Genomic DNA, 23694 nt, shown 5'->3' with positions numbered 1-23694 from the left:
GGGTACGCCCCTGCCTACAAATATAAATTAAAATGTTATCACTGGTAGTGATTTCAGGGAGAAGCCCCAACTTATTTGGAAGGGGATGATTTGAGTTTAAACTTTGGAGAACAGTTTCAAGTTTTCAACCTGAAGGGGAGATTTTGAAGATGTATTATCTATTCACCAGGAAGTTTTCAAGGAACAGTTAAGTGCTGTGGCAAGAATACATTTGAAACTAATCAGTAGATCTGGTTATTTTAAGCCTAGATCTGTTTCTTTTGCAGGAATACAGATAAATTGAAGTGAAATTGGCAAGATTATTAAAAGCAGATATTATTGAACCTGTAATCCGAATGGGCAGCTCCAATATTGACTGTCACCAGGGTAGCTCAGCTGGAACAATATCCTGCCCTTAAAATAGAATATCCTTTTGGAGCATTAGTGGGAGATCGCTTGTTTACAAAATTAGACATGAGTCATGCCAATCAATAACTTGTACTGGATGAAGAGCCAAAGGACTATGTTACAATAAATATGCACAGAAGTCTGTTGGAGTCTCTCCTGCTCTGGTGATCTTCCAGAGGACTATGGAAGGATTACTTCAAGGGATTCCTCATGTAGTCATTTACTTGAATGGCGTATTAGTTGCTGGAACCACAGCACATGAACATGTACAGAATTGGGCTGAAGTTTTAAACAGACTGAAGAGGGCAGGATTGTGCCTCAAGAAAAGCAGGTGTTCTTTTTTGAACCTAGAGGTGATTTATTGAGGATATAAAGTGGGTACTCAACAGCTGCACCTAGTAATGGATAAAGTCAAAGCGATTGCTTAATTGTTATAGTAAGTTGTTGCTTAGCTTGGCAACACTTCTCTAACCTCTAACCTCTTCACGCCTGGCTTAAGGAAAGAGTCAAGCGGCACTGGAGAGACTCTCTGGCCTTTCAGAACTTGAACCAACTCCTGCAGACTTCAGATGTGCTGGTTCGTTATCAATTGGGAAAAGTCTGGGATTCGACTTGTGATGCCCCCCCCCCCTTATGGAATTGGAGCAGTTCTGACTCATTGGATGGATGATGGGTGTCAGAAACCCATTGTATTTGAGTCACAAATCCTGTCCCCTGCGGAACACAATTATTCACAGTTGGGTCAGGAAGGATGAGCTGATACACTCAAAAATTCCGTATATTTATGAGTGGGATATTACAGTTTGCACAGACCATAAACCTTTGATTTCATTTTTTATGAAATGAAAGCAGCTCCACAGATGGCTTCATCCCAGACCCAGAGATGGGCTGTCACTTTGTGAGCCTCCGAGTATAATATTGTGTACAGAGCTGTAAAAGAGCTCAGCCATGCAGATGCCTTGAGCCACCTGCCATTATCAGACGTGCCTTCAACAGTATTGGGTGATCATTGTGTCTTACGCATAGATTGCCTTGCCATTCTGCAGGTGACACCCAGACAGATAAAGTCTTGGACTGATACAGATCCCACAAAAAAAAAAAAACAGATGGCCAAAGTCAGGGAATTTACATTGAGGAGTGGCCACAGGTTTGGAAGACAAAGAACTATTATTCTACCAATGTAGATGGGAACTGAGTGTGTATGATGGATGTGTATTGCGGGTGCCCTAAAACAAGGATGGAAGACTATATTATGAGACCTACACCAGGCCCACCCTGGACTCACTGAGGTGAAAGGCTCAGCTAGAAGTCACCTGTGTGGCCGAGAATGGACAATGAAACTACCCTGACAAAGCTGATACATTCAACCTGGCTGGTGTCTATGCCCTAACATTACATTGCCAGTGCAATATGATATAGAGAATTTTTTAAAAATCCTTTTGAAAACATCATGGAGAACATCCCATCACTATTAGGAACAATATGTTTTCAGCAGTAGTATATGGAGTCAATGCAACTGAAGAGACAAGGGGGAATGGAGGTGTGCGGAATGATTTCACAAGAAACATTTCCAAGACACAAGGTTTGACCACTAAGTGGAAAAGGCTAATGGTTAGTACTTGGAGTCTGTCAAGAAAGTCCAGGGTTGCTATGCAGAGGCAGGCAATGGCAAACACCCTTGAATGTCTCCTGTCTATGTGGTTTGCCATAAATTGGATGTGACTTGGCAGCAAAAAAGGGGGGGGGGCAAGGTAAATGACTGTCTTCTAATTTATCTCCACTGCCTTCAAAACATCTGATGTGTCTTATATTAAATACTCATCTTCTCTCCCCTCCTATATGGAGACCATGGGATGTTCAAAGGTTGATTTTACAACTAGGATCCTGCTTCTACATGGCTGCAGTTAATGCCACACCCTGAAGTAGTGTTGCCAACTCTGAGTTGAGAAATTCCTGAAGGTCTGAGAGTGGAGCTTGGAAATGGCAGAGTTTGGGGAGTGGTGGCACCTCAGTGGGGCAAAATACCACGCAATCTACCCTGCAAAGCAGCCATTTCCTCTAGGGGACCTGATCTCTGTAGCCTGAAGATTAACTTGCAAATGATCTCTTGGCCCCACTTAGAGGTTGCTAATAATGCCTTGAGGCTGCAATTCCTAGAAGTTGGTGGATGGTGTGGTTAACTCCTACATGAGTGCTACTGTTCACAGGAGGGAGGCTGGAAGTGCAGGTATGCCATCTCTGTGAGGGTTTCCGTTTCGGATGTTACAAGTACAATGTGGAGTAGACAACCAGGGCACAACGGAAGCAGGGTTTTTTTTTAATACTGGGATTCTCAGGAGGATGGAAGCCTTCTAATAAAAGCCCAGCAAACACATTTAGGATGGTTCCAACGGTGCTGTGGGTTAAGCTAAAAGGGATACTTCTGCCAGGTTCAGGCAGAATGTTAGTAGCCGGTTAGTGAACACATTTTCAGTATCTCTCTATGTACACATTTTGGGTACTCTAAAGGAAAGTATTGTGCAGCTAAAGTAAGTCGATGTAATAAGAACGTAAATACAGCATGTTCTTTCCTTTCGATCTGTCTCTGACACACTGTTCCTCATCCAGCTCTGCCTGTGCCTGCTTGCTTGTGATTTACAGCACAATGCTTGACTCACACTCCATTCAACATTAGAAAAAGAGAAGCTGGGTGGCTTTTTTTGCCAGATGTTTGAAGCACACTTGTTGGTTTGCAGTGACAATCCTTGAGAGGAGAATACAAGCTAGATGCTGCTTTTTAAGTGGCTCTGGAATGGGTTGAGAGATATCTGCTCGTCTTCCTTCTGGTTTCTCTTGACTTAAACTATCCAGAGAGCCCAACTGAAGAACTGGAGACAACTCTCTGTCTCTCTGTCTCTGTCTCTCTCAGACAAGTTGTGTTCATGACTGGAGGAATGAATCAGAATTCTTTACTGCCCATGGAAAGAGTTTATGTCTCAACCATACGTGTATTTGTCTGTGCGTGCACCCACACACTCTCACCACACTTCAAATTACTCATTGAGAGTCACTATCCCAAATTAACAATGATAAGGAACTAGAAGAATGAGATGATTGTAGCTGGGGCCCAGTTCAGCTACTTCAGGGCCTGGGTATGTGTTAAGTCAAAACTAGCTTTTCCACAGATGTATCAACACTGGTAATAAGCATTTCAGGGACGCCTTGTCTGTGTTTCATATGTGTAGAGAGCTGGACTAGATGGACTCTGATCTGATCCAGCAGGCTAGTTCTTATGTTCTTATGACTTCAGGCAATGAGTCTCGATAGGCAGGCTTCACAAACAGAAGAGGACCCTGTTTTCTTCCATGAAATGTTCAGCCCATGAGTGAACATCTGTCTTTATGGGTTGGTTCATTCAATGAGGAGACATTGATTGACTTCCACAGGACTGGCTCTAGTTTAACTGGCAATCCAGTGTGAAAATCATTCTTTTGCTTTCTCCCCCATAATGCAAAATGTGTTTGCATTAGTCATAATGCAAACACATGGGGACCAGCAGAAGAAGAGTAGTAACTCTTTTACCACTGACTGTGGCTCAAAGCCCTCCTTTGGTCTTTTCCTGTTCACAGCCTCCCCCCAACCCCAATTCTTATAACAAGAAAACAACTGCATTGAATTTCAGCACTATTTTATTAAGATCATGCTGGGACAAGATAATTCAATTCAAGACAATGTATTGGATTTTTCATAGGCCACCCCCTTCTGGGCTTGGGGCAGCTAACATCAGAGCAATAAAATCCATATAAATAGCAAATATTAAAAATCTAAAAACATGCCAACAATCCAGTTAATCCAGGAGTTAGCATAACAATCCTATAGGATGATAGCACTAATATCACACAAAAGGAAATAAAAGGAAAGGGAAAAGAGGGGGAAGAGAGAAAGGGCAAGGAAAGGGGGAGGGGGAGGAAAGGGAGGTATTCCGGTGGTATTCTGGCTGCCTCTACTATAGGCCTGGTGGAACAGCTCTGTCCTGCAAGCCCTGCAGAATTGTGTAAGATCCCACAAGGCCCTGATCTTATTCGGCAGAGAGTTCCACCAGCCTAGGGCCTGGGAGAGAAAGCCCTTGCCCTGGTTGAGGCTAACCAGACATCTCTGGGATCAGAGATCACCAGCAAATTGCTATTACCAGACAGAAGTACCCTCCAAGGAATGTACCAGGACTCAAGAGAGATGGTTCCTAAGGTATAAGGGTCCCAGACAGTTAAGAACTTTATACCTAAGTACAAGCACCTTGAATATTGGTGCCTGGTCTATTTATGTGTTTCGGCTTTGCTCAGAAATGCTCTGAATGTCTAGGCACAAGTCATAATGCCATGCAACTGTGAAACGTTCCATTATAAAGCTCAAAACTGAATAGACTGTTGTGATTAAACCTGAAAACTAAAGTAGGGAACTCCAGTGCAACATTTCTACCTCTAACTGGTACATCAGCGCCTCCTTGTGGCAAGGCATAGTAATTGGCTGGCAGTGAGCATTTTTGCATCACTTTTCAAAGCTGGAATATTGGTAGAAGCAGGACAGAATCTCAGACAATAAAAAGTACTTTCTTGTATGTCTGGTTGTGTGCAGAAGAGGCTCTGTCTCGAGTATGAAAAAGTAATACAGCTTGCTTCTTTTCTGTATTAAATATTGGCCTGGGCAGGTATTCACACCCCAGAATCCCCATCCGGACTGGAAGAGGCTAAAACACATCTGTGTTCTTGGATTCCATTGGTCAGCTTGAGGGGATAATTATATTTTCAGTTTCACAGTGATAACAATCTGTTAGGTAATGTAGAGAGGAGGAAGAAGATACCCTGTGCAGGATTCTGTAACCCTTTCCAACTCCCAAGGTAGGTACAGCTGCCAAGATATAGTTAGAGGTTGCATACTTTGAGGCTGTTCCATATGCCCCACCCCAACAACTGTCCTTTATGTCAAGAGGATGAAAGATTTATGCACAGAAACCTGACTCTGCTGACTGATTGCCCCCAGGCCAATTATTTATTTGGCAGCATTTAACTGGTGGTGGATCTTATCTGTCACGCATGATGTCAGAAGCAATTAACCACTGGTAGATTAAAAAAAACTTCTCGGGAATTTACCTGTAGCTGCAGTGGTAGACTTAAAGCTATATCCACCATCTGCACTTCAACCTGGGGAGAGGGAGGAAGGAATGCAAAATAATGATGACATCTTCGTTTCATATTCACAATGGGGCTTCAGTTCGTTTGCTTTGTACCTAAGAAGTCACAGGTTCGATCCTTGATAACTCCAGCTAAAAACATCAGGTCATAGGGAATATGAAAGACTTCCACCAGAACTGGCTGTTGCAGGTTTTCTGGACTGTGTGGCTGTTGTCTGGTTGCTTTTATTCCTACAGTTTCACCCACATCTGTGGCTGGCATTCTCAGAAAAATGGCTTCGGTAAGTTGGGTTGAAATACATCTTATCATGACATGCCTCTGAAGATGCCAGCCACAGATGTGGACAAAATGTTAGGAGCAAAAACAACCTGACCATGACTGCACAGCCTAGAAAACCCACAACCAGTTGATTCCAAATGAGAAAGCCTTTGGCAATACTTCCACTAGAACAGTGGTGGCGAACCTTTGGCACTCCAGGGGCTGATGGGAATTGTAGTCCATAACATCTGGAGTGCCAAAGGTTCGCCACCATGGCACTAGAATCACTAAAGACCCACAGCCAATTAGAGTACACTAGACTGACCTTGATAGACCCATGGTCAGGACTCATTACACAACAGCTTCCTGCATTCTGCTCACAATATAGAGTGCATCTACTCCTTTATCACTCTTTTACTACCATAGTATATAAGCAAGCCAGGATTGCTGTGTATACCACCAGTGAGTATCTGTGCATGAATGGTGCTGCTACGGCTGAAATTCTAAAACAGGCATTCATATATGTCAGAATGGCTATCAATCATTTTTTTTAAAAAAATATTGTACTTGCACCATTGTATCCATTATAAAAATACGAGGACAGCCTTCCTAGTCTTCCACTCTGCCTTAACAGGGCCTGCCAGCAAGGGCTGGACAATTACAAGCAAGGCATCATGATGGACAATTACAAGCAAGGTAGTCCCCCATTCTCTTGTGCTTGCCATCAGAGAAAGGGTGAGAAGCAGCCAGGCACCCCTTTCGACATGCCTGGATGCAGCTCAGCAGAGAATACCCTCTGGAAGCAACACTTCTTTTGAATTTGAATGGTCCTGCATGGGATTCCTGTGAGCTGCTCTGGAACCAATTTGAAAAGCAACATTAAAAATACTGCTTCCAAATACGAAGCTTTCACATTTTGCAGTTATGGCTTGTAACTTTTGATATATCATCCAAAAATTCGCCTCCACGTTTTTCAGAAAACCCCTGAAGTGTAGTTCAGGCTTGTGCTGTTATTGTGTGATCAGTTCTCCCAACCCACTTCCCTTGCCCTAGGCTCTCTAATGCTGCTGTTTACTGTTTTTACATGGTTCTTCAGATCTTGTTCTCCCAACCCCAGGTGTGGTTCGTATTTAGCATCCCCTAGTGAAGACTAGTGTAAAAATTGCATTCGATGTCTCTAAAACTTCTCTGAACATCTTCTTCTTTCCACTCCACCCCCAGCAGATATGTGCTAGTGTTGGATGATGGGCGAGCAGTAAGTTAGAGAAGCCCCTCCTCAGCCATGAACTTGCTGTGGGCCTTTGGTGTAAGGTGATGCTTACGCTGGTAGAATACCACCAAAATTTCTGCTGCATTGAGAGTGAAAAATAATAACAGTGCACTCAGCGCTCTCTATCTCATTGCCTTTCTTAGAGAGATTGCATTCCCCATGGCCAGGCTGGGGCAATCAGGAGGAGGTTAGGTCACTCTTTCATGCAACAGGGAAGCAGCGGAATCTTGAGTGCATGTCTGACCGGACTCGGTTCGTTCTCTCCTCAGTGGAGGGGACTTGGTAGGCGCCATACCTGACAAAGTGTAACCCATTTATTATAATGGTACATGATGCTGTCTCCATCTTCCTCTTGCACCCTTTAATTCAGGAACAACAATAATCCTTGTTGTTCCATTTAACACACTTGAGCCTAGACTTGCATCCCTACCCTACCCCACCCCAATAGGTTAACAGTGTCTGATTTAACTGCCGTAAATAGATTGTCAGAGAAAGATTTTTGCCGTCCTTTTTTTGGTGAGTCATAGAATCAGACAACACTCACCTAATTCATTGCATGCCTCATTGTTTAGTAGAAGCATTAGTTTTAACATGTTTAGAAGATATGATGTGATATCTGGAAGATTTCCTACAACCTGATTTAAGGCAGCCTGTGTGCTGAAGCATCAGAAATGCTTGCCAAAAGTTGCTTGGGTAAGTCTTTCTAGCTGTCCTCTTGGATGTTAATTAATTCAAGGCTCAAAAATCAGGACCTGTAGAAATTAGGATGTTTTCTCAGGTCTGGCTCATAGACATCAACACATCTCAAATGTTGGAGACTGGTCTAGTTGGAGACTTGGATCTCTGGTTAGAGCTCTGGAAGGACAAACTGTTTTTATTTGGTTCCAAATTTTGCCAATGTCTGGTGGAAATTCTTTCCTGGATCCCTAAAATAACACACGTAAGGCTGGTGTCTGCAGCAGAATTTAATTCACAGATATTTGTTTCCTGTCGGGCGTAGGGAGGAGATCTATGTCAGGCAATTCCATCTATTTACATATTGGAAGCAACACACTCTGTAACATTTTGCACCTTGTGCTGAAGTTCAGATTATGCATCATGCATTCTTATTTGGATGCACTTCCATAGAGTTAAACTTATGAAGCTGCCCTGTACTGAGGCAACCCTGGGCTATTTTGCTGTCCCCTCTAACTGGCTGCAGCTTTCTAGTGCCTGGTGCAGAGAATTGTCTTCTTCAGTACCCAGTATCTGAGATCCTGTTAGTAGTGACGTGATGGGTTGAACCTGGGACCTGCATCAGGGGAATTGATGTCTGTAGTCTGAACATAAGTTGAAATTCTGGGAGATTCCCAGGTCCCACCTAGAGGCTGGCATCCCTCCTGTTCTGTCAGCTTCCAGCAGGATACTGCAATATAGTCTCTGAATAGGAGATCAGGCAATAGATGATATGAAAGGCCTTATTCTGAGTCCAGGGAGCACTGGTGCCAATAGAGCCATGTCTGACTCCAGAAGGCAGAGGCCTGTGGTCTCTACAAACCATAGAGGTGATGTTCATAGCATTGCCAGGTCTGGCCTGCTAACCAGTGGAAGCAGAGTTGCCAGGCTAGGTTGGGAAATATCTGGAGATGGGGGTATGTGCAAGCAGGGAAGGCAGAGTTTGGGTAGGGAGTGGACTTTAGCCGGGTTTCTTGCCATAGAGTCCACTTGCCAGAACAGCGATTTTCACGAGGAGGACTGATCTCTGCCAGCTGGACATTGTTACCCTAAGCAGGCTCTCTCCACATTTCAGTTGGGGGAATGCAGGCAGATGGCAACCCCAGATGACCTCAAGGTTAGATTGGAAAAAAAACCAGGAGCAGAGAATCAATTTTACTTGTGATAAGCAAAATGGAGTCTCTCTTGCTCAAGGCAGTATGTCTTTAAATGCTAGATGCTGGAGCCAAACAGGGCTTGGGGGAGGGGGGAATCTGTGAGATTTCCAAGGTCTTGATTTGGTAACTGAGGGAGAGATGGCAGTGGTGGGATCCAAAAATTTTAATAACAGGCTCCGATGGTGGTGGGATTCAAACAGTGGGGCCGCCGCACACACGGACCTCCAGTCCCTATTGGGCAGGGAGGTTGCTTTAGTAACTCCTTCTCGGCACTCAGAAAAAATCAGTAACCACTTCTAGAGAAGTGGTGAGAACTGGTTGGATCCCACCTCTGAGAGATGGTGCCTCGGCTATATGGCTAGAGCCAGATGTCTTCTGATCAAGTAAGACAGTGCTTAAGTTCTTACCTGACCTGGGGAGGCTGTTATCGTAAATAACTAAAAATAAACCACTATCTTTATTAAACACCCTCAAAGTAAGACATTATATTTATTTCATTGACTAATCAAAGTTGACTTAAAACCAAGTCGATAACAAGAACTGTAGCAACTTCATAGTTCTGCTCTGAAACTTTTTGAAAGAGCCCACTATGCTTTGTTTACTGCTAATATCATAAAATCTAATTGAAAACATTCCTTCTGTCAAAATTCTTTCAAATGTCCTTCCAAGACGGCATATGGCTTTGATTTAAGGTTTTGAGTCTCAAGCCAACCAGGAAAAGGAGAATCCGCTCTTTTCTCAGCTGCGTGCACACCAGCATTTAGAGGCTAGCCTTGATATATTTCCTGTATCTGCTAATTTTATTGGGCAATACCTGTGTGCTACAACTACCCCCTATTCAACAAGAGTGGCAAAGACCAACCTAAGCTAAGATCTAGGCAATGTGCAATTGGCTGCAGTACTTGGTCAATCAAAAAAAAAAAAGTACAAGCTCAATGCAGGCAATGACTCCGGCAGCAGCTCCCAAATAGCCAGTGGTGGGATCCAGCAGGTTCTCACAGGTTCCCGAGAGTAGGTTACTAATTATTTGTGTGTGCCGAGAGAGGGGTTACTAATTGGTGATTTTGCCACTTGATTTTTGCCTTAATTACGCCCCACCTCTCAGCAGTAGCGCGCAGAACTTGAAGCAGTCTAGCAGGAGGTGCATCGGCATGCGTGGCAGCCTGCGCCTGCGTGTATTCGTTTCCCACCCAAGGACCGACGCAGTGGCTGCGTCCTTGCCACAGCCCCTGCCAGGAATGCCCCGCCCCGGAATGCCTGGCCACGCCCCCGTCATGCCCCACCCAGCCCCATTGGCACTATGCCACAGTTTGAATCCCACCACCATGGGAACCTGTTACTAAAATTTTTGGATCCCACCACTGCAAATAGCAATGTCATTTTGACAGAGCCCCTGAGTCTTGAGGGCACCATTAGGAAAAGGAGTGGAGCCATTTTGCAGCTTCTCCTGTAAAGTGAGAAGAGGTCTACAGACTCACTTGCAAGCCATCTGTTAGCCTGCACACTTGATTTGGTCTTTTTGGAGAGTTCCATTTTTGCCTGATTGTGGTAATTACTGCACAAGTACAGTGCAGGTGGGAGGCCATAATCTTGGCATTGTGACCGCACAAAACTCACAGTTCTCATGTTTATGGAGGTATTATGGCTGTAACAAGTGTCTTTCTTTTTAAATATAATTTTATCAGAACTTTTTTTTTTAAAAAAAGGCAAAGCAGCAAGTAAAAATACAAACAAAAATTATACTTTGAAAGGAAAGGAAAAGAGAAGGGCTCTGTGCCAAATATAAACATAATTAAAAATATGCCCCTTGCTCTCTAGCTACAAATATGAAATTATTAATTCAGTTAATTGTAAATTATTATCACTAATTAAGCAGGATTCACACTTTTCTCTATTACATGCATTTTCTTATTCTCCAAGTCCTCAAATCCGCAAAACGTTTATTTTTTTCCGTCTCAAGCAAAAAGTCTATCAGGGGTTTCTAGTTGTCAATAAACATAAATAAATTCTTTTCTCTAATCAAAGCTTAGCCATCTCGGTCAATTCCAATTTCTTCACAAACCATTCTTTTATTGTTTGTATTGATGAAGTTTTTCATTCCGCATATACAAAATTGTCACCACTGATGTCATATATAAAATCAAAATTCCATATATATTTTTCCAAACTGTCTATAAGACCCAAAGGGAAAGCCTGTGGTTTCATGTATAAATTAATCTTTCTTTTAAATGTTAAATGTATCTGTGTTACAAGTCCGCCAAATTGCTAAAAAGTCCCCTCATGATGATCTCATTTCCAACGCACATTCGAAATGTTTTTATACATCTTTGCCAATGTATGCAAAAGTTATGCAAAGGTACGAGGTAAGCTAGTGGGGAAAGCCAGACACAAAGAACTGATTGCTTTTCCAGAGTTTCAACAAAGGGGTAGGAGAGGCTTAGTGGATTTTCAGGACCCAGGAGAATGCCAGGGCTATTCCCTTACATGCTGATTAATTGGTGGGATGGGTGCAGATAGGGTGAGTAATAGTCTGTTCAGAGAGCACTGATTGAATCACTTTAAGGTGGCACAATGGAGGTTAGTAAGCCCATTGTTCTTTTTATACTTAAAAAGGTAAATGCAGATGTACAATCTCCCCCATTTCTCTCAATTAAAACAAAAATAACTAAAATACTATTCCTAATGTTGCAGATACACCATACTAGCATTCAACTTCTGTCTACCTTTGTGAACTCTTAAGGATTAAAGCTATATTGGGGGATTGCTTGCAAAGTTACTTTGTTCCAAAATACCGAATACCGAATACCAAAACAACTATTGTTTTCCTGTTTTACAGTACTACTGAGAGAGAGGATAGGAAGAGAAAGTTCTTTGCAAAAAGTTGTGGTAGGTATATGAAGGCTTGTCTTGGTAGGGGTTCCTGCAGCAATTTTTCCCTGCTGAAAGGAATTTATTTGGCAGTGGGTTTGAGACTTTGGCCTATTATGCACGTTACCCATTCAGATTTTGTTAAAGGTTGACCTGCTAGCTGAAATGTAACCAACATGGATCTGGAAAAGGTTCAATGTCTATGGATGCACCTTTCTACTCACAGAGCTTAGAGATGGCACTGGCCTCTGTTTGGCCACTAGATAACACATGAAAGCACTAATTATTAGCCTAACAACAAACCTAGATTTGGGACAAGGCAGCAAATGTTGTGTCTGTCTCATCTTTCTGGATGGTTGTACTTTGGGGTGGTTGAAATCTGTGACCTGTGCCAATTCTGAGCAGCTGGGAACCATTTGTTTGGGATAATTGCCACCCAAACTATTTCAAATGCAGCCAAGGTTCTTGACAAACCAATTGAATTTTATTTATGCTTTGCCAGCAGCAAATGTCACAGAATTCTGAACTAGGCCCAGATGTTACTCACAAACGACTTGCAGCTATTGTTATGTCATTGCTTCTTTCCTTTCCTTCTCTTTCTTCGGCTCTGCTGCTTTTGGAGACAAAGTTGGAAGGTTCTTAAGTCACGAGAACATAAGATCCCTGCTGAATCAGATTAGTGGTCCATCTAGTCCAGCATACTGTAGCACACAGTGGCCAACCAGTTACCCAGGAGGGTCAACGAACAGGGCACAGAGGCCTAGATTTCCCCCCGATGTTGCTTCCTGGGACTGGTGTTCAGAGTTTTGTGACCTATGAATATGGAGATTCCCTTAAGCCATCATGCCTTGTAGCCACTAATGGACTTACCCTCCATGAATCTGTCTAATCCCCCTTTAAAGTCATCCATGCTGTGGTCGTCACTATATCTACTGGCAGTGAAATCCAAAATGTAATTACTCATTGAGTAGAAAGAGAAGCTTAGAAGAGAAATGAAACATGCTGACAGAGTGGAGGTGTATGGAGGACATCAGTGGCTATTAGATATGATGGATGGATAAATGAAGCATCCGCACTCAGCAGCTGTGTATCTCTGAATTCCAGTTACAGGTGGCATGAGTGGGGCAGGTCCCCTACATGCAGGCCTTCTTGGATATCTGATGGATCACTGTGGGGACACATGATGCTGAGCTAGACCTACCATTGGTCTGCTCCGGCCACGCTGCTCTTTTGAGATGCTCCACATTTCAGACTTCCAAGTAGTATTTCCTGCTTCAGGGTTTCCATTTTGTCATGTAATGTTCTTGTTTGGGTACTCTTGCATCTAAGAACTCAGCACATTAATAAAAGACAAAAAAGTTATTAAAATAGCACAGTTTCAAGGCAGGGTGATTTGCAATCTATGATATCTTTGACTTTTTGGCACCAAATAGGTTGATAGAAGAGTGGTATTTAAGATTGCCTTAGTCAGAAGTAATGAAATCAGAAGAGACATATCCCACAGTTGCAGATTGGACTAGAAACTGCTGTTATAATTGCTCAGATGGGGACTCATATCCTCTGAGACCAAAGAATTTTCTTCCACAATTCTAAATTGACTAATTAAATTACATTATTGCTGTGCTTGTAGTTTAGTCTTTTTGCTGGTCCATGGCTGTATTTCATAAAACGAACGAATGAATTTAATAGCTGTTTCCTTGTGATATTACAAGTTACGACTTACAACAATGAATGCCAAATGACAATTATCAAAAAGTGATTTTTTTCAGTGAATTCTGAAACAACCGATTCTATGCGTAAATGTCATATATTTAAAGTATCAGTCTCCAGTTTGGGCAAGGATCCCTGCTTGCAAGTTCTGCAGCCTCATTCCCTGAATGCTGAGAGTTCCTGTCAGGGTCCGAAGATGTCAGGAGGGTCTGGAGCTCTGTGGTCGTGTCTGATTGGCATACAGAAGGTCCCCAGTTCAATCTATGGCATCTCTTGTTAAAAGACCATGTGGAGGAAATGTGAAAGACCTAAAGGCTAATGCTCTGGAGAGGCACTGCCAATCTGAGTCGATCAAACTGATCTTGATAAAGCAACAGTCTGATTCCATATAAGGGAGCTTCATGTTTGCCTGTTGCAGTGTCTGGTTGGCTTCAGAGGGGTAGAAACAGAATATCACCTCTGACCTGTAAGCGAGTCTTCCATCCCCCCTTTCTCTCCTGCAGGAGACTCAAAGGGACTTACAATCTCCTTTCCCTTCCCCCCTCACAACAAACACCCTGTGAGGTGGGTGGGGCTGAGAGAGCTCCGAGAAGCTGTGACTAGCCCAAGGTCACCCAGCTGGCGTGTGTGGGAGTGCACAGGCTAATCTGAATTCCCCAGATAAGCCTCCACAGCTCAGGCGGCAGAGTTAAGAATCAAAGCCGGTTCCTCCAGATTAGATACATGAGCTCTTAACCTCCTACGCCAGTGCTGCTCAAACGATGGCTCTCCAGATGTTCATGGACTACAAACAAAATTATGTGGTTTCATCTTGCCAGAGGAGAGCCACGGACTGTAGAGATAAACCTATTTACCCTATAGAAAATCTTTCTGGAGTTCTTATGGAACTGTTTTTCAAAGTAGAAGAACCAATATTTTACCAGAGCCGTTGGTGCCTTTCCTTACAAGAACCCCCATGTTTGGTGAAGATTGGGCTGTGGGTCCAATTTTTTCAGCCCCCAAATGGAGGAAAACTGGGTACCTATAAAATTTGACCCCCGGATTTAAACTCAACCAAACTCAGGGGCTCTTGTAAGGAGAAGCACCTGCAGCAGCTACACTAAAAATGTGGTGCCTCTACCTCAAAAAATAGTCCTCCCAGAACCCCAGAAAAACTCCCCCAAGAGTGCAATGTTGCTAGAAAAACTTCCTACCATTAAGAGAATGGTGGGGAAATTTGTCTCAGTTGGACTCTCTAATCTAAAATTGCTTGATTGGACCTGAAAAAGCTCTCCCCCAACAAAAAAAATCAGTTTTGTTCTGTTTTGTCTTTTTGGCTTCATTAAAACGGTGCCTCTTTTTAGCTGAAAAAAGCCTAAACAACTTTTTGAGGTTTTTTTTGGGGGGGGGGGGGGTTGGGTTGGGATATTGGAATGCATGTACCCTGTTTCCCCAAATATAAGACATCCCCGGAAAATAAGACGTAGTATAGGTTTTGCTGAAGTGCGAAATATAAGGCATCCCCCCAAAGTAAGACGTAGCAAAGTTTTTGTTTGGAAGCATGCCTGACGAACAGAATACAGAAATATAAGACATCCCCTGAAAATAAGACATAGTGCATCTTTGGGAGCAAAAATTAATATAAGACACTGTCTTATATTCGGGGAAACACGGTACCTAGAAGGCACTGTCATAGAAAAACACATTTCCTTCCTCTGTACTATCACTTTAGTTTATTTGGGAGAATGATGTAGGAACTCTCCAGCTTCTTCCATTTCCCCGCCTTTTTTAATGGTTCACCTTTTTTTTCCTTTACCAAACATCTGCTTTATGCTATCCCGCAGATGTACTCAAAGATTACTGTAGCTCAGAAATGCTGAGGTCCCTCAGGCATATGCCAAAGTATTTGTTCGTTTATTCGTTTGTATGCTGAAAAGCAAAATCTCCAATCTTGGTTCTTCTCTGGCTTCCCCTTGCCCAATACAATACATTAAATTATGCATAACTGATTCCACTGGTGCAAAATATGCTTTGGTATGGGGATCTGGGCTAACAATTTTATCATGAGGAAGGCATAACATTAACCATAAGCACGTATAACAATCAGTCTAATGGACAATAATCAGCAAAAGCTGGCTTCAGTTGATACAATGTGCAGGAAAATTTGCATAAAACAACAAACTAATGAATCTTAAGTACTATAACATGGTATTAAGGCCAAGTTTGCTGCTCAGGTCCTACAACTCCCTTCTGTTAAATAAGGAATCTCTTTACTGGAGAAAAGTTATTTACTTAGTACAGGGGTCTTCAAACTATGGCTCTCCAGATGTTCATGGACTACAATTCCCATCAGCCCCTGCCAGCATGGCCAAGTGGTAGGGCTCATGGGAATTGTAGTCTATGAACATCTGGAGGGCCATAGTTTGAAGACCCCTGACTTAGTGGAAGAGGGAGGTAATAAGATCTGGCCCAACGAAGTGCTAGTTGTAAAAAAATATATGTCTATGACTAGTGCCTTCTCAAGAACAACAGCGCAATTGCTACCAAATTGATGCTGGTTGGTTACGATCCAGCTTCAGCCTAATTCATTCTAATCCATTATGAAATCATGACTTTATCTGCTTCAAAATGTATCTATATATCTATATCTACAAACTCTCTGCAGGGGTGTGCATGTCTGTGTGCAAGGGTGAATGCACACACGCACACACAAAGAAGACTTTTTTTCCAGATGCTAAATGGAATGCTTTGATCTTCTGTTCCCCACCATGAATCTTCCTCTTAAACAATCATGAACTGACACACGTAAGGCAATTTATCTCGGCACCTCCTATCAAACCACTTGCCAATGGCAACCCCTGACAAGGCTGCACAGTTTTCCAACTTCCCACCATCAGGCTGGATGGTGATCTCTGTTTCCCAGTTCTTGTAGGCAATGCTGTTGCCTGTCATGTCCACCCAACTTCCTTCAATGGCCATGTCATTAACACCGATCCAGATGTCCATGTTAGACCCAATGCTCTTCCTCATGTACTCATAGAGACCATCGTTTTCATCTCCTGTCTGGGGGGTACTGAGGGTGCCACCTTGAGAAATGCAGTCTTCACTGGCTTCGTGGTAGGTCTTGGCATTGGGAAAAAGCAGGAAACACTTTGGATTGATCTTGGTGCCTTTCAGACAAACTAGCAAAGGGGGAAAGGGACAAAAGTTGTCATTAGAAAAAGAATAATATATGGTTGAACAGTGAGGATCTAGCAATCGATATCCAATTTATTGTAGCTTGTCAAATCTAGATATGCAGTCAATTCTGGCCCTGTGAAATGTACCTATTGAGAAGCAATTGGCTTCCCACTTCCATTCAACTAGGTAAACCATGCTCAAGTAGTCTCTGGAACCAGCAGAGAAGAATAGCAGTGGAGTGGGCCAGAAAGGGCTGAGTGAGCTCTGGTTTTCTTTTCAGAGGGCTTTTCTCAAAGCCACATCTTTTAAACAGTGTATTTTTAACAGGGGTTTTCTCTTTTTTTCTCCTTGTCCTGGGGCTGCTGATTGGTGGGGGCTGCTGAGGCTGCTGATTGGTGGGGTCCTAAAACCAGCAACATAAAACTTCAAATGACTCCCTTCCCCAGAATTTGCTTGGCTCTGTGCTGAGGGGAAAAAAATCTCAGTTACCATCTTTGCCACACTTTTCTGTTTTCACGCCAGTTCTGTGGTCCAAAAATTGAGACGGGTACCTGTCTGAAGTGCTTGCTTTTCTTTGAGAAGAATCACCTCCTGGGAGAGGGTGTCTAGCTGCTCCTTCAGCTCTTCAATCATTCTGAGGTTTACCACATCTGTTGAGGAAATAAAGCGATAAATGAGAACATCTACTTTGAGAAAGCAATCAAAATTATGAGTGGCATCAGAACTCTCTCCCCTCTTGGGGATTCAACGTTAGTCAGAAAGGAAAATGGCAGGTTCCTTGTTCATTTCTTAGGATAAGGTTCATCTCTGTATCATGAAAAGCCTCACCTGCTGCTTGGTGCATATCACCTCATTACAAGCCGGTTGAAAAACTGGTAACCCCAGTGCTGATTTGTTTTCACTCTCTCCACTCTCTTCCCTGACCCTCATCTCTTTGCACAAGTTTTGATGTTCAATCACCACCTCTCTGGTCATTTCTGCACAGTAAGAATATCCTGGGTTGAGCAAGGGAAATATCCTGGTTTGGTCAAAAAGTTTGCACAGTTCCTGGTCCTAAAGCAGGTTTGTCCCATGATATTTCCCTCATCCAGGGATTTCCAAAAATCCCATGGCACTACCATGAAAACGCCATGGAAGCAGAAACAGTTTATTTTTCCGGCGCCGCCTGAAGAAGGGATTTTGACCCTTTTATACTCTGAAACTGTTGTTGGTCTCTAAGGAGTTACTAGACTCGAGTCTAACTGCTTTACAGCAGACCAAGACCACTACCACATGAAACCATTTTTGTGGCTGATGTTTAAGTAATTGTCCTCATGAGAAACAAACTGTGACGATGAAAAGGTTTTTTTGAAGAGCAAAACAAAGCACATGGAGGAGTATTAATGACTCATGTATCCATTATTCAGTTAACGGAACGGGTTCCACATTAGTCATAATTATTATGTTGCTTCCTCTAATCAAAGCATATTGTAGGAAACATCTCATTCCCAGTGCTCTGTTCAAATGAAATAAGTCATGACAATATTTATCCATGTTTGATATTTGTCTGTGCTCAACTCACCCTCAGGATCTGTACAGCTCTGCCAATTACCTGATTCTGTTATAACTTAGGGTGAGGTTAGCCTATATACAGTCACTGCTGACGGGGAGGGGTTTTTTTCTATTCCACCTCCACTTGGTATAATTTATAATTAACAACACAGAGAGCCAAACTGGACATGATGGTGCCCTCATGGTCACCAGGACACTGCTGTCACTATTTACAAGTCATTTTAAAATGGTGTGCGCAACCAATCCTGACTAGACCTGCAGAACCACAGGCTGAGGCACTTGCCCGCCAATACCTTATTAAGTGCCAAAAGGCATCTCCCCTCACCGCACAGCTGTTTCCACACTTACAAATGCATGGGGATTGGAGGCAAAAGTGTCATGCTGTGGGCCCAGTCAGGATTTGGCCATTATGGTATTTTAAATGTTTAAAATGGCAGGAGCATCCTTGTGCCAGCTGTGAGGATGCCATCATATCTAGTTAAAGATGTCTTTAATAGGCTGTTTCAGCCCTAAATCACAGTTCAGAATCAGTCAGACCACAAGGAGGAAATGACTCAACAGCTTAGCCACAAGGGAATGACAGGGAAAAGCTCAAACATGTCCGGCCTGCCTAATTAAACAACTGTCTTTAGCAAGATTTGCTTCAAAAGCCCAGAGTAGGTAAAGCAAAATGGTCCCAGTACCTGCATCACATGATATGCCTATGTAGGGTTGCTAAGTCCCCCTTGGCCACTGATGGGGAACAGGGGGAATAGGGTTGCCAGGTCCCCAACTCCTGGATATTTGGGGAAGGAGCCTGGGGAAGACATACAGTCTACCCTCCAAAGGAGCAGCAGCAGTGGTGAAGTGGTTAAGAGCAGGTGCATTCTAATCTGGAGGAACTGGGTTTGATTCCCTGCTTTGCCACTTGAGCTGTGGAGGCTTATCTGGGGAATTCAGATTAGCCTGTGCACTCCCACACATGCCAGCTGGGTGACCTTGGGCTAGTCACAGTTCTTCTGAGCTCTCTCAGCCCCACCCACCTCACAGGGTGTTTGTTGTGAGGGGAAAAGGCAAAGGAGATTGTAAGCCCCTTTGAGTCTCCTACAGGAGAGAAGGGGGGATATAAATCCAAACTACTACTTCTCCTCCTCCAAAGCACCCATTTTCTCCAGAGGAACTGATTGTTGTAGTCTGAAGATGCCCTTTAATTCCTGGAGATCCCCATGTCACACCCAGAAGCTGGCATCTCTAGGCCCATGACACACAACAATGTCATAAGAAACATCTCTCTTAGCCCAGACCATAGTGGGGAATCACTGAAGGGGGAAACAGTGGCAACCTCTGTGGCCTTTTTGTGGCTATTGCTTCTTCCTCATGAGGTCTGTGATCCAGTGCCACAACAGCATCTGCCTCCTAATAACATACTCCATCCTTTCAAGAATGTTTAAACATCTAATATTTTAATTTAGACATTTTCCAAATTCTATTGAACTAACTATAATTACAGATGCTTCAGCTTTTCCCTATTAATCTGCCTTACATAATTGGACTGCTGTCAGCAAGTGTATAATTAGCTCTGTCTATATAATTAATGATAATATCTTTCAGATAATGTTAAGAGAGACCTCAGCATAGGGTTGCCAATTGCCAGGTGGCATCCGGAGATCTCCCGCTATTGCAGCTGATCTCTAGATGATCAAGATCAGTTTCCCTGAAGAAAATGGCTGCTTCAGAGGATAAACTCTATGGCCGTGGTGGCGAACCTTTGGCACTCCAGATGTTATGGACTACAATTCCCATCAGCCCCTGCCAGCATGGCCAATTGGCTATGCTGGCAGGGGATGGTGGGAATGGTAGTCCATAACATCTGGAGTGCCAAAGGTTCACCACCACTGCTCTATGGCATTATACCCTGCTGAGTTCCACTCACTCCCCAAACTCCCCAAACACTCACTCCCCAAACCCTATTCCCCTCCCCCCACAGGCTCTATTGCCAAAATCTTCAGGTATTTCTCAATCCAGACCTGGCCACCTTACTTTAGAATCAGGAGACATTGAGTAACAAGTTATTCATTTAAACAGCTTCAGTACAAAATGTATGAAAATCGAGGCATAAGATATGTATGTGGGTTTTCGGTTTCCCCCATGGTTTTTTGTTCACCCAGGGATTTTCCCCCTGCAAAGTGTCCCTAGCTGAGTTGATCTGCCATTTTGCACGCCTAATGCTTCTTTGTTCTTTCCATGCTACCTCCATTTGTGAAAGTTGACTGCCATTTTGGTTTGGTTTTGTGCCATCTCTGGTGTAGATCCAGCAACATAACCTATGGGTGGGGAGGTTAAATTGCTGTTAAATTGCTAGATCTAATACTTCATATACTTCAGGGTCTTGACTCAAGCAGCTCAGTCCAGATAGGGGTAGCAGCTCACCCCCTCAGTGAGGGTGTCAAACATGCATAAGGAGTGGTGGAGGGTCCTGCCAACATGTTTGCCCCCTTGGCTTGTGCAAGGGGCAACCCCACCAGCAGAGAAGGCAGAGGTGTGGTGGCAAAACCCAGACGTTGGGGTCACTGCACAGAAGCACTGGAGGGCAGGGGCAGGTGTTCCCAGGGTGGGGCTGATATTAGTCAGCTTCCACCAGCATTCCAGCCCAGGAATGCTGGCACTGGACTTGCAGACTTTTGCCGCACAAAAGTGCAACATAAGCCTGTGTTGCCTATGGGGCAATTTGAGTGGCGGGAGAGTTTTTATGTTTTTCCTCCCTTCTACATCACCTGAAGCCCCTTTGGAGGTGGTGTAGTGCGGCCTTCACCAAGCCACCTCAGGCCATTGCAATGCTCCCCTCCTAAACTGGATTGCACTGTTAGCCTGTTATATTGTTAAGCAAAGTAGATAAAATATGCCTAATTGGAATATATTAGTCCAACTACTTACTTGTATATTTCCTTAACATTCTCTATGGCATCAGAGTGTTATGTGGTGGTTAGAATACTAAACTAGGATCTGGGAAATTTCAGACATTTAGCTTACTAGACCAGCCTCTCTCTTTCTGTTTCTAAGTTTCCTCAGAGAGCTGTTGTTAAAGTAAATGTAATGGTGTTAAGAGGGGTTGTCTTGATTCTTCTTTACTCATTTCTCTCTGAAGTCCAACAATCCATTTGTTTTCCTTTTTGTAAAGAATTTGCAGTCTGTTTCAAATCAATGCCCTTCTGATCAAAAGAGAAATTCAAAGCGAGAGAGGGAGGGAAGTTCTACAAGATTTCTGAATTCCTGAAATTCTCTGCAGATGCTCAGAGGCAGGCAGCATCTTTCCAAACCTTCCTGTCCTTCTGTTGGAGCGCCTGGGTGCATAACATCAAAAAACTCACTGAAAGGCTGAAATTATAAAAGGTGTAACTGAAACCCACAGAGAGAAATCAAATAGAAATTCTTTCGAAAGAGAAAAAGAGGAATGAATATGAATATCTTTTTAAAAGTGAGCTTCAGGAGAAGAAATTCCACTTCCCATAATGCTAATATAATCTAAAAGGGAGATGTATTGTGCTCTTTAGAGGGAGGGCTGGATAAAAAAGTCATAGGTAGCAACTCCATATTGAGCTGTACTGTTACTAATTAACTTAATCTGCCTTATAAAAATTCCCCAGTATGGTTTTCTGTCACATATCTATCTGATGAAGTAATCTGTGACCATGTCTGGAAGTACGACTAGATTTTTGTTTAATTTTGATGTCAAAGGCCAAGTTGACTTCACCAATAGCTGAGCTAGCTGCTATCAGGCTCAAGGCAAACACTTCAGTCCTTCCTTGATACCATATTAAATTTCCTAAAGTAGATTCTTCCGTTCTCACTTTTTCTGGGTCAGCTTATTTGCTCAGGCACTCCTCCATCATACCTGGATTCACCTTCCACTGAGAGGCCTCCTCCCTCCAGCTTCCAACAGACATCAGTGACACCATTAGAGGAAGCACCATACGATACTCCTCACCAGCACGGGAACCCATTGCCCCACTGAGAATCCCCTTCTTAGTGCCCATCTTACAGTTACGTTCATTTGTCATGTGTGGGTTTTACAAAAGCTTTGGAAGTCAAGTTTTTGGGAGAAAAGAAGTTGAAAAGATAAGACAGAAGCCAGCCATTTCAGCAGGGGGCAAACCGTGCTGCCCCAAGGACAGAATGGCATAGAGCTCCCCTTCAGACATGAATTTCGGGAGGGGAAGAAAAAGTGATTAATGCTTACAGAAAGTCACAACACACGCACACACCCATTCACAACTGACAATTATTGTTCTTAGGGAATAATCTGAGTCAAACAGGTCTGTTTATTTCCAAGCTATAGAAAAGGCTTGGTAGGTTGCGCTTTATTTTTTATCACCACGTATTAAAGTTAAGAACCTTTAAATTCTCAATGGATGTAAATCTCATGAAGCTGGATTTGTAAAAGAACAGGGAGGTCACCACCAGACAGAGACTGCAAGATCAACCCTCTGGGGTCTCTTACCTTTCTTATTCTCTGGCTTCTTCTTAAATTTGATGTTCTGCTGCGTTGTTATCTGGGCCACACTGAAAAGGCACACGATCAGGCAGGCTGCTCGGAGTGCCATTCTGCTGCTGTGGTTGTGGCTGCGGCTGCGGCTGCTGCACTCAAAATGAGTGGAACAGAAGTCGATTTGGTCCGCCTTGAGCCAGCCTTCTGAACATGGGCTTTACCCAAAAATGTCAGTCCACAAAACCATCCCAGATTTTTCCCTTGCATTCCTGTGACTGAAGGTTATTTTACAGATTGCTGGAGCAGATCCAGGATTCTGAGGCCTCAGAGGAACATTGAATCTCATCCCATGAACAGGGTGGAGGTGGTGGGGAGAGGCACTAGTGTGTTTCTTTTGTTTCCTAGGTTTTGCTGTTGCTTACATCAGACAGCCAAAGAGCAAAAGTCTCTCTTTACAATGGATTTGATGAGACTCCAAAATAAAGTCTCAGCGTTTGGCAGCAGCAGTGCCTAAAAGTTGCATAAGGGGCTGCGTATTTCTGCTACGTTTTCATCCTTCCTTTCCTCCAAGGAACTTAGAGCAGCTCCTTCACTCTACTTTGCCCATTACAGTAGATTAGGCTGCATATATTGCCCAAGCATTATGAGCTATGACTTAAACCCAAGACCTTGACTGCTACAACACACTGGATCTCCCTTTTCAGTATAGTTAAGAATTTATGGGGAGAGCCATACCTTTTGAAATTCTCCCAACACAAATCTTAAAGTATTATCACTAAAACCCTAGTCTGAAGGCCATTCCTGTTAGCCATGGGGCTTGCAAAAGAGCTTCATATATGTGGTATATGATGAATGTGTGGACCTTCTTGTAAGCCAGAGTGGCAACTTATGTTTCAGTTAAAAAGTAGCTCTACCTTTACCCTTATAATTCTACAAGGAAAAAGACTAGAAACTTACCTTAAAAAATGAAAACTAGAAACTAGTAGA

At 43.2% G+C, this 23694-nt stretch overlaps 1 protein-coding gene across 1 annotated transcript; it reads right to left on the bottom strand.

Moving 5' to 3' along the window:
* Positions 1-15953: 15953 nt before the first annotated feature.
* CLEC3B (C-type lectin domain family 3 member B) lies at positions 15954-22922 on the bottom strand. Its single transcript, XM_048511207.1, has 3 exons — positions 22720-22922; positions 17243-17341; positions 15954-16693 (listed from the first exon to the last, which is right to left on the bottom strand). The coding sequence occupies exons 1-3, from the start codon at positions 22820-22822 to the stop codon at positions 16293-16295; spliced, it is 603 nt and encodes a 200-aa protein (XP_048367164.1). The 5' UTR covers positions 22823-22922; the 3' UTR covers positions 15954-16292.
* Positions 22923-23694: the final 772 nt, after the last annotated feature.

The sequence above is a fragment of the Sphaerodactylus townsendi genome, linkage group LG11 (genome assembly GCF_021028975.2).
Source record: "Sphaerodactylus townsendi isolate TG3544 linkage group LG11, MPM_Stown_v2.3, whole genome shotgun sequence".
Lineage (NCBI taxonomy): Eukaryota > Metazoa > Chordata > Lepidosauria > Squamata > Sphaerodactylidae > Sphaerodactylus > Sphaerodactylus townsendi.
This window is presented reverse-complemented; position numbering and strand designations above follow the sequence as displayed.

What these genes read in the sequence shown, in the direction of transcription:
- CLEC3B (XM_048511207.1), bottom strand. Translation starts at nt 22,822, where the DNA reads ATGGCACTCCGAGCAGCCTGCCTGATCGTGTGCCTTTTCAGTGTGGCC. An exon ending in GAAGCCAGAGAATAAGAAAG is followed by an intron (nt 17,342 to 22,719) that starts GTAAGAGACCCC and finishes TTTCCTCAACAG; the next exon opens with ATGTGGTAAACCTCAGAATG. An exon ending in AAAGCAAGCACTTCAGACAG is followed by an intron (nt 16,694 to 17,242) that starts GTACCCGTCTCA and finishes CCCCTTTGCTAG; the next exon opens with TTTGTCTGAAAGGCACCAAG.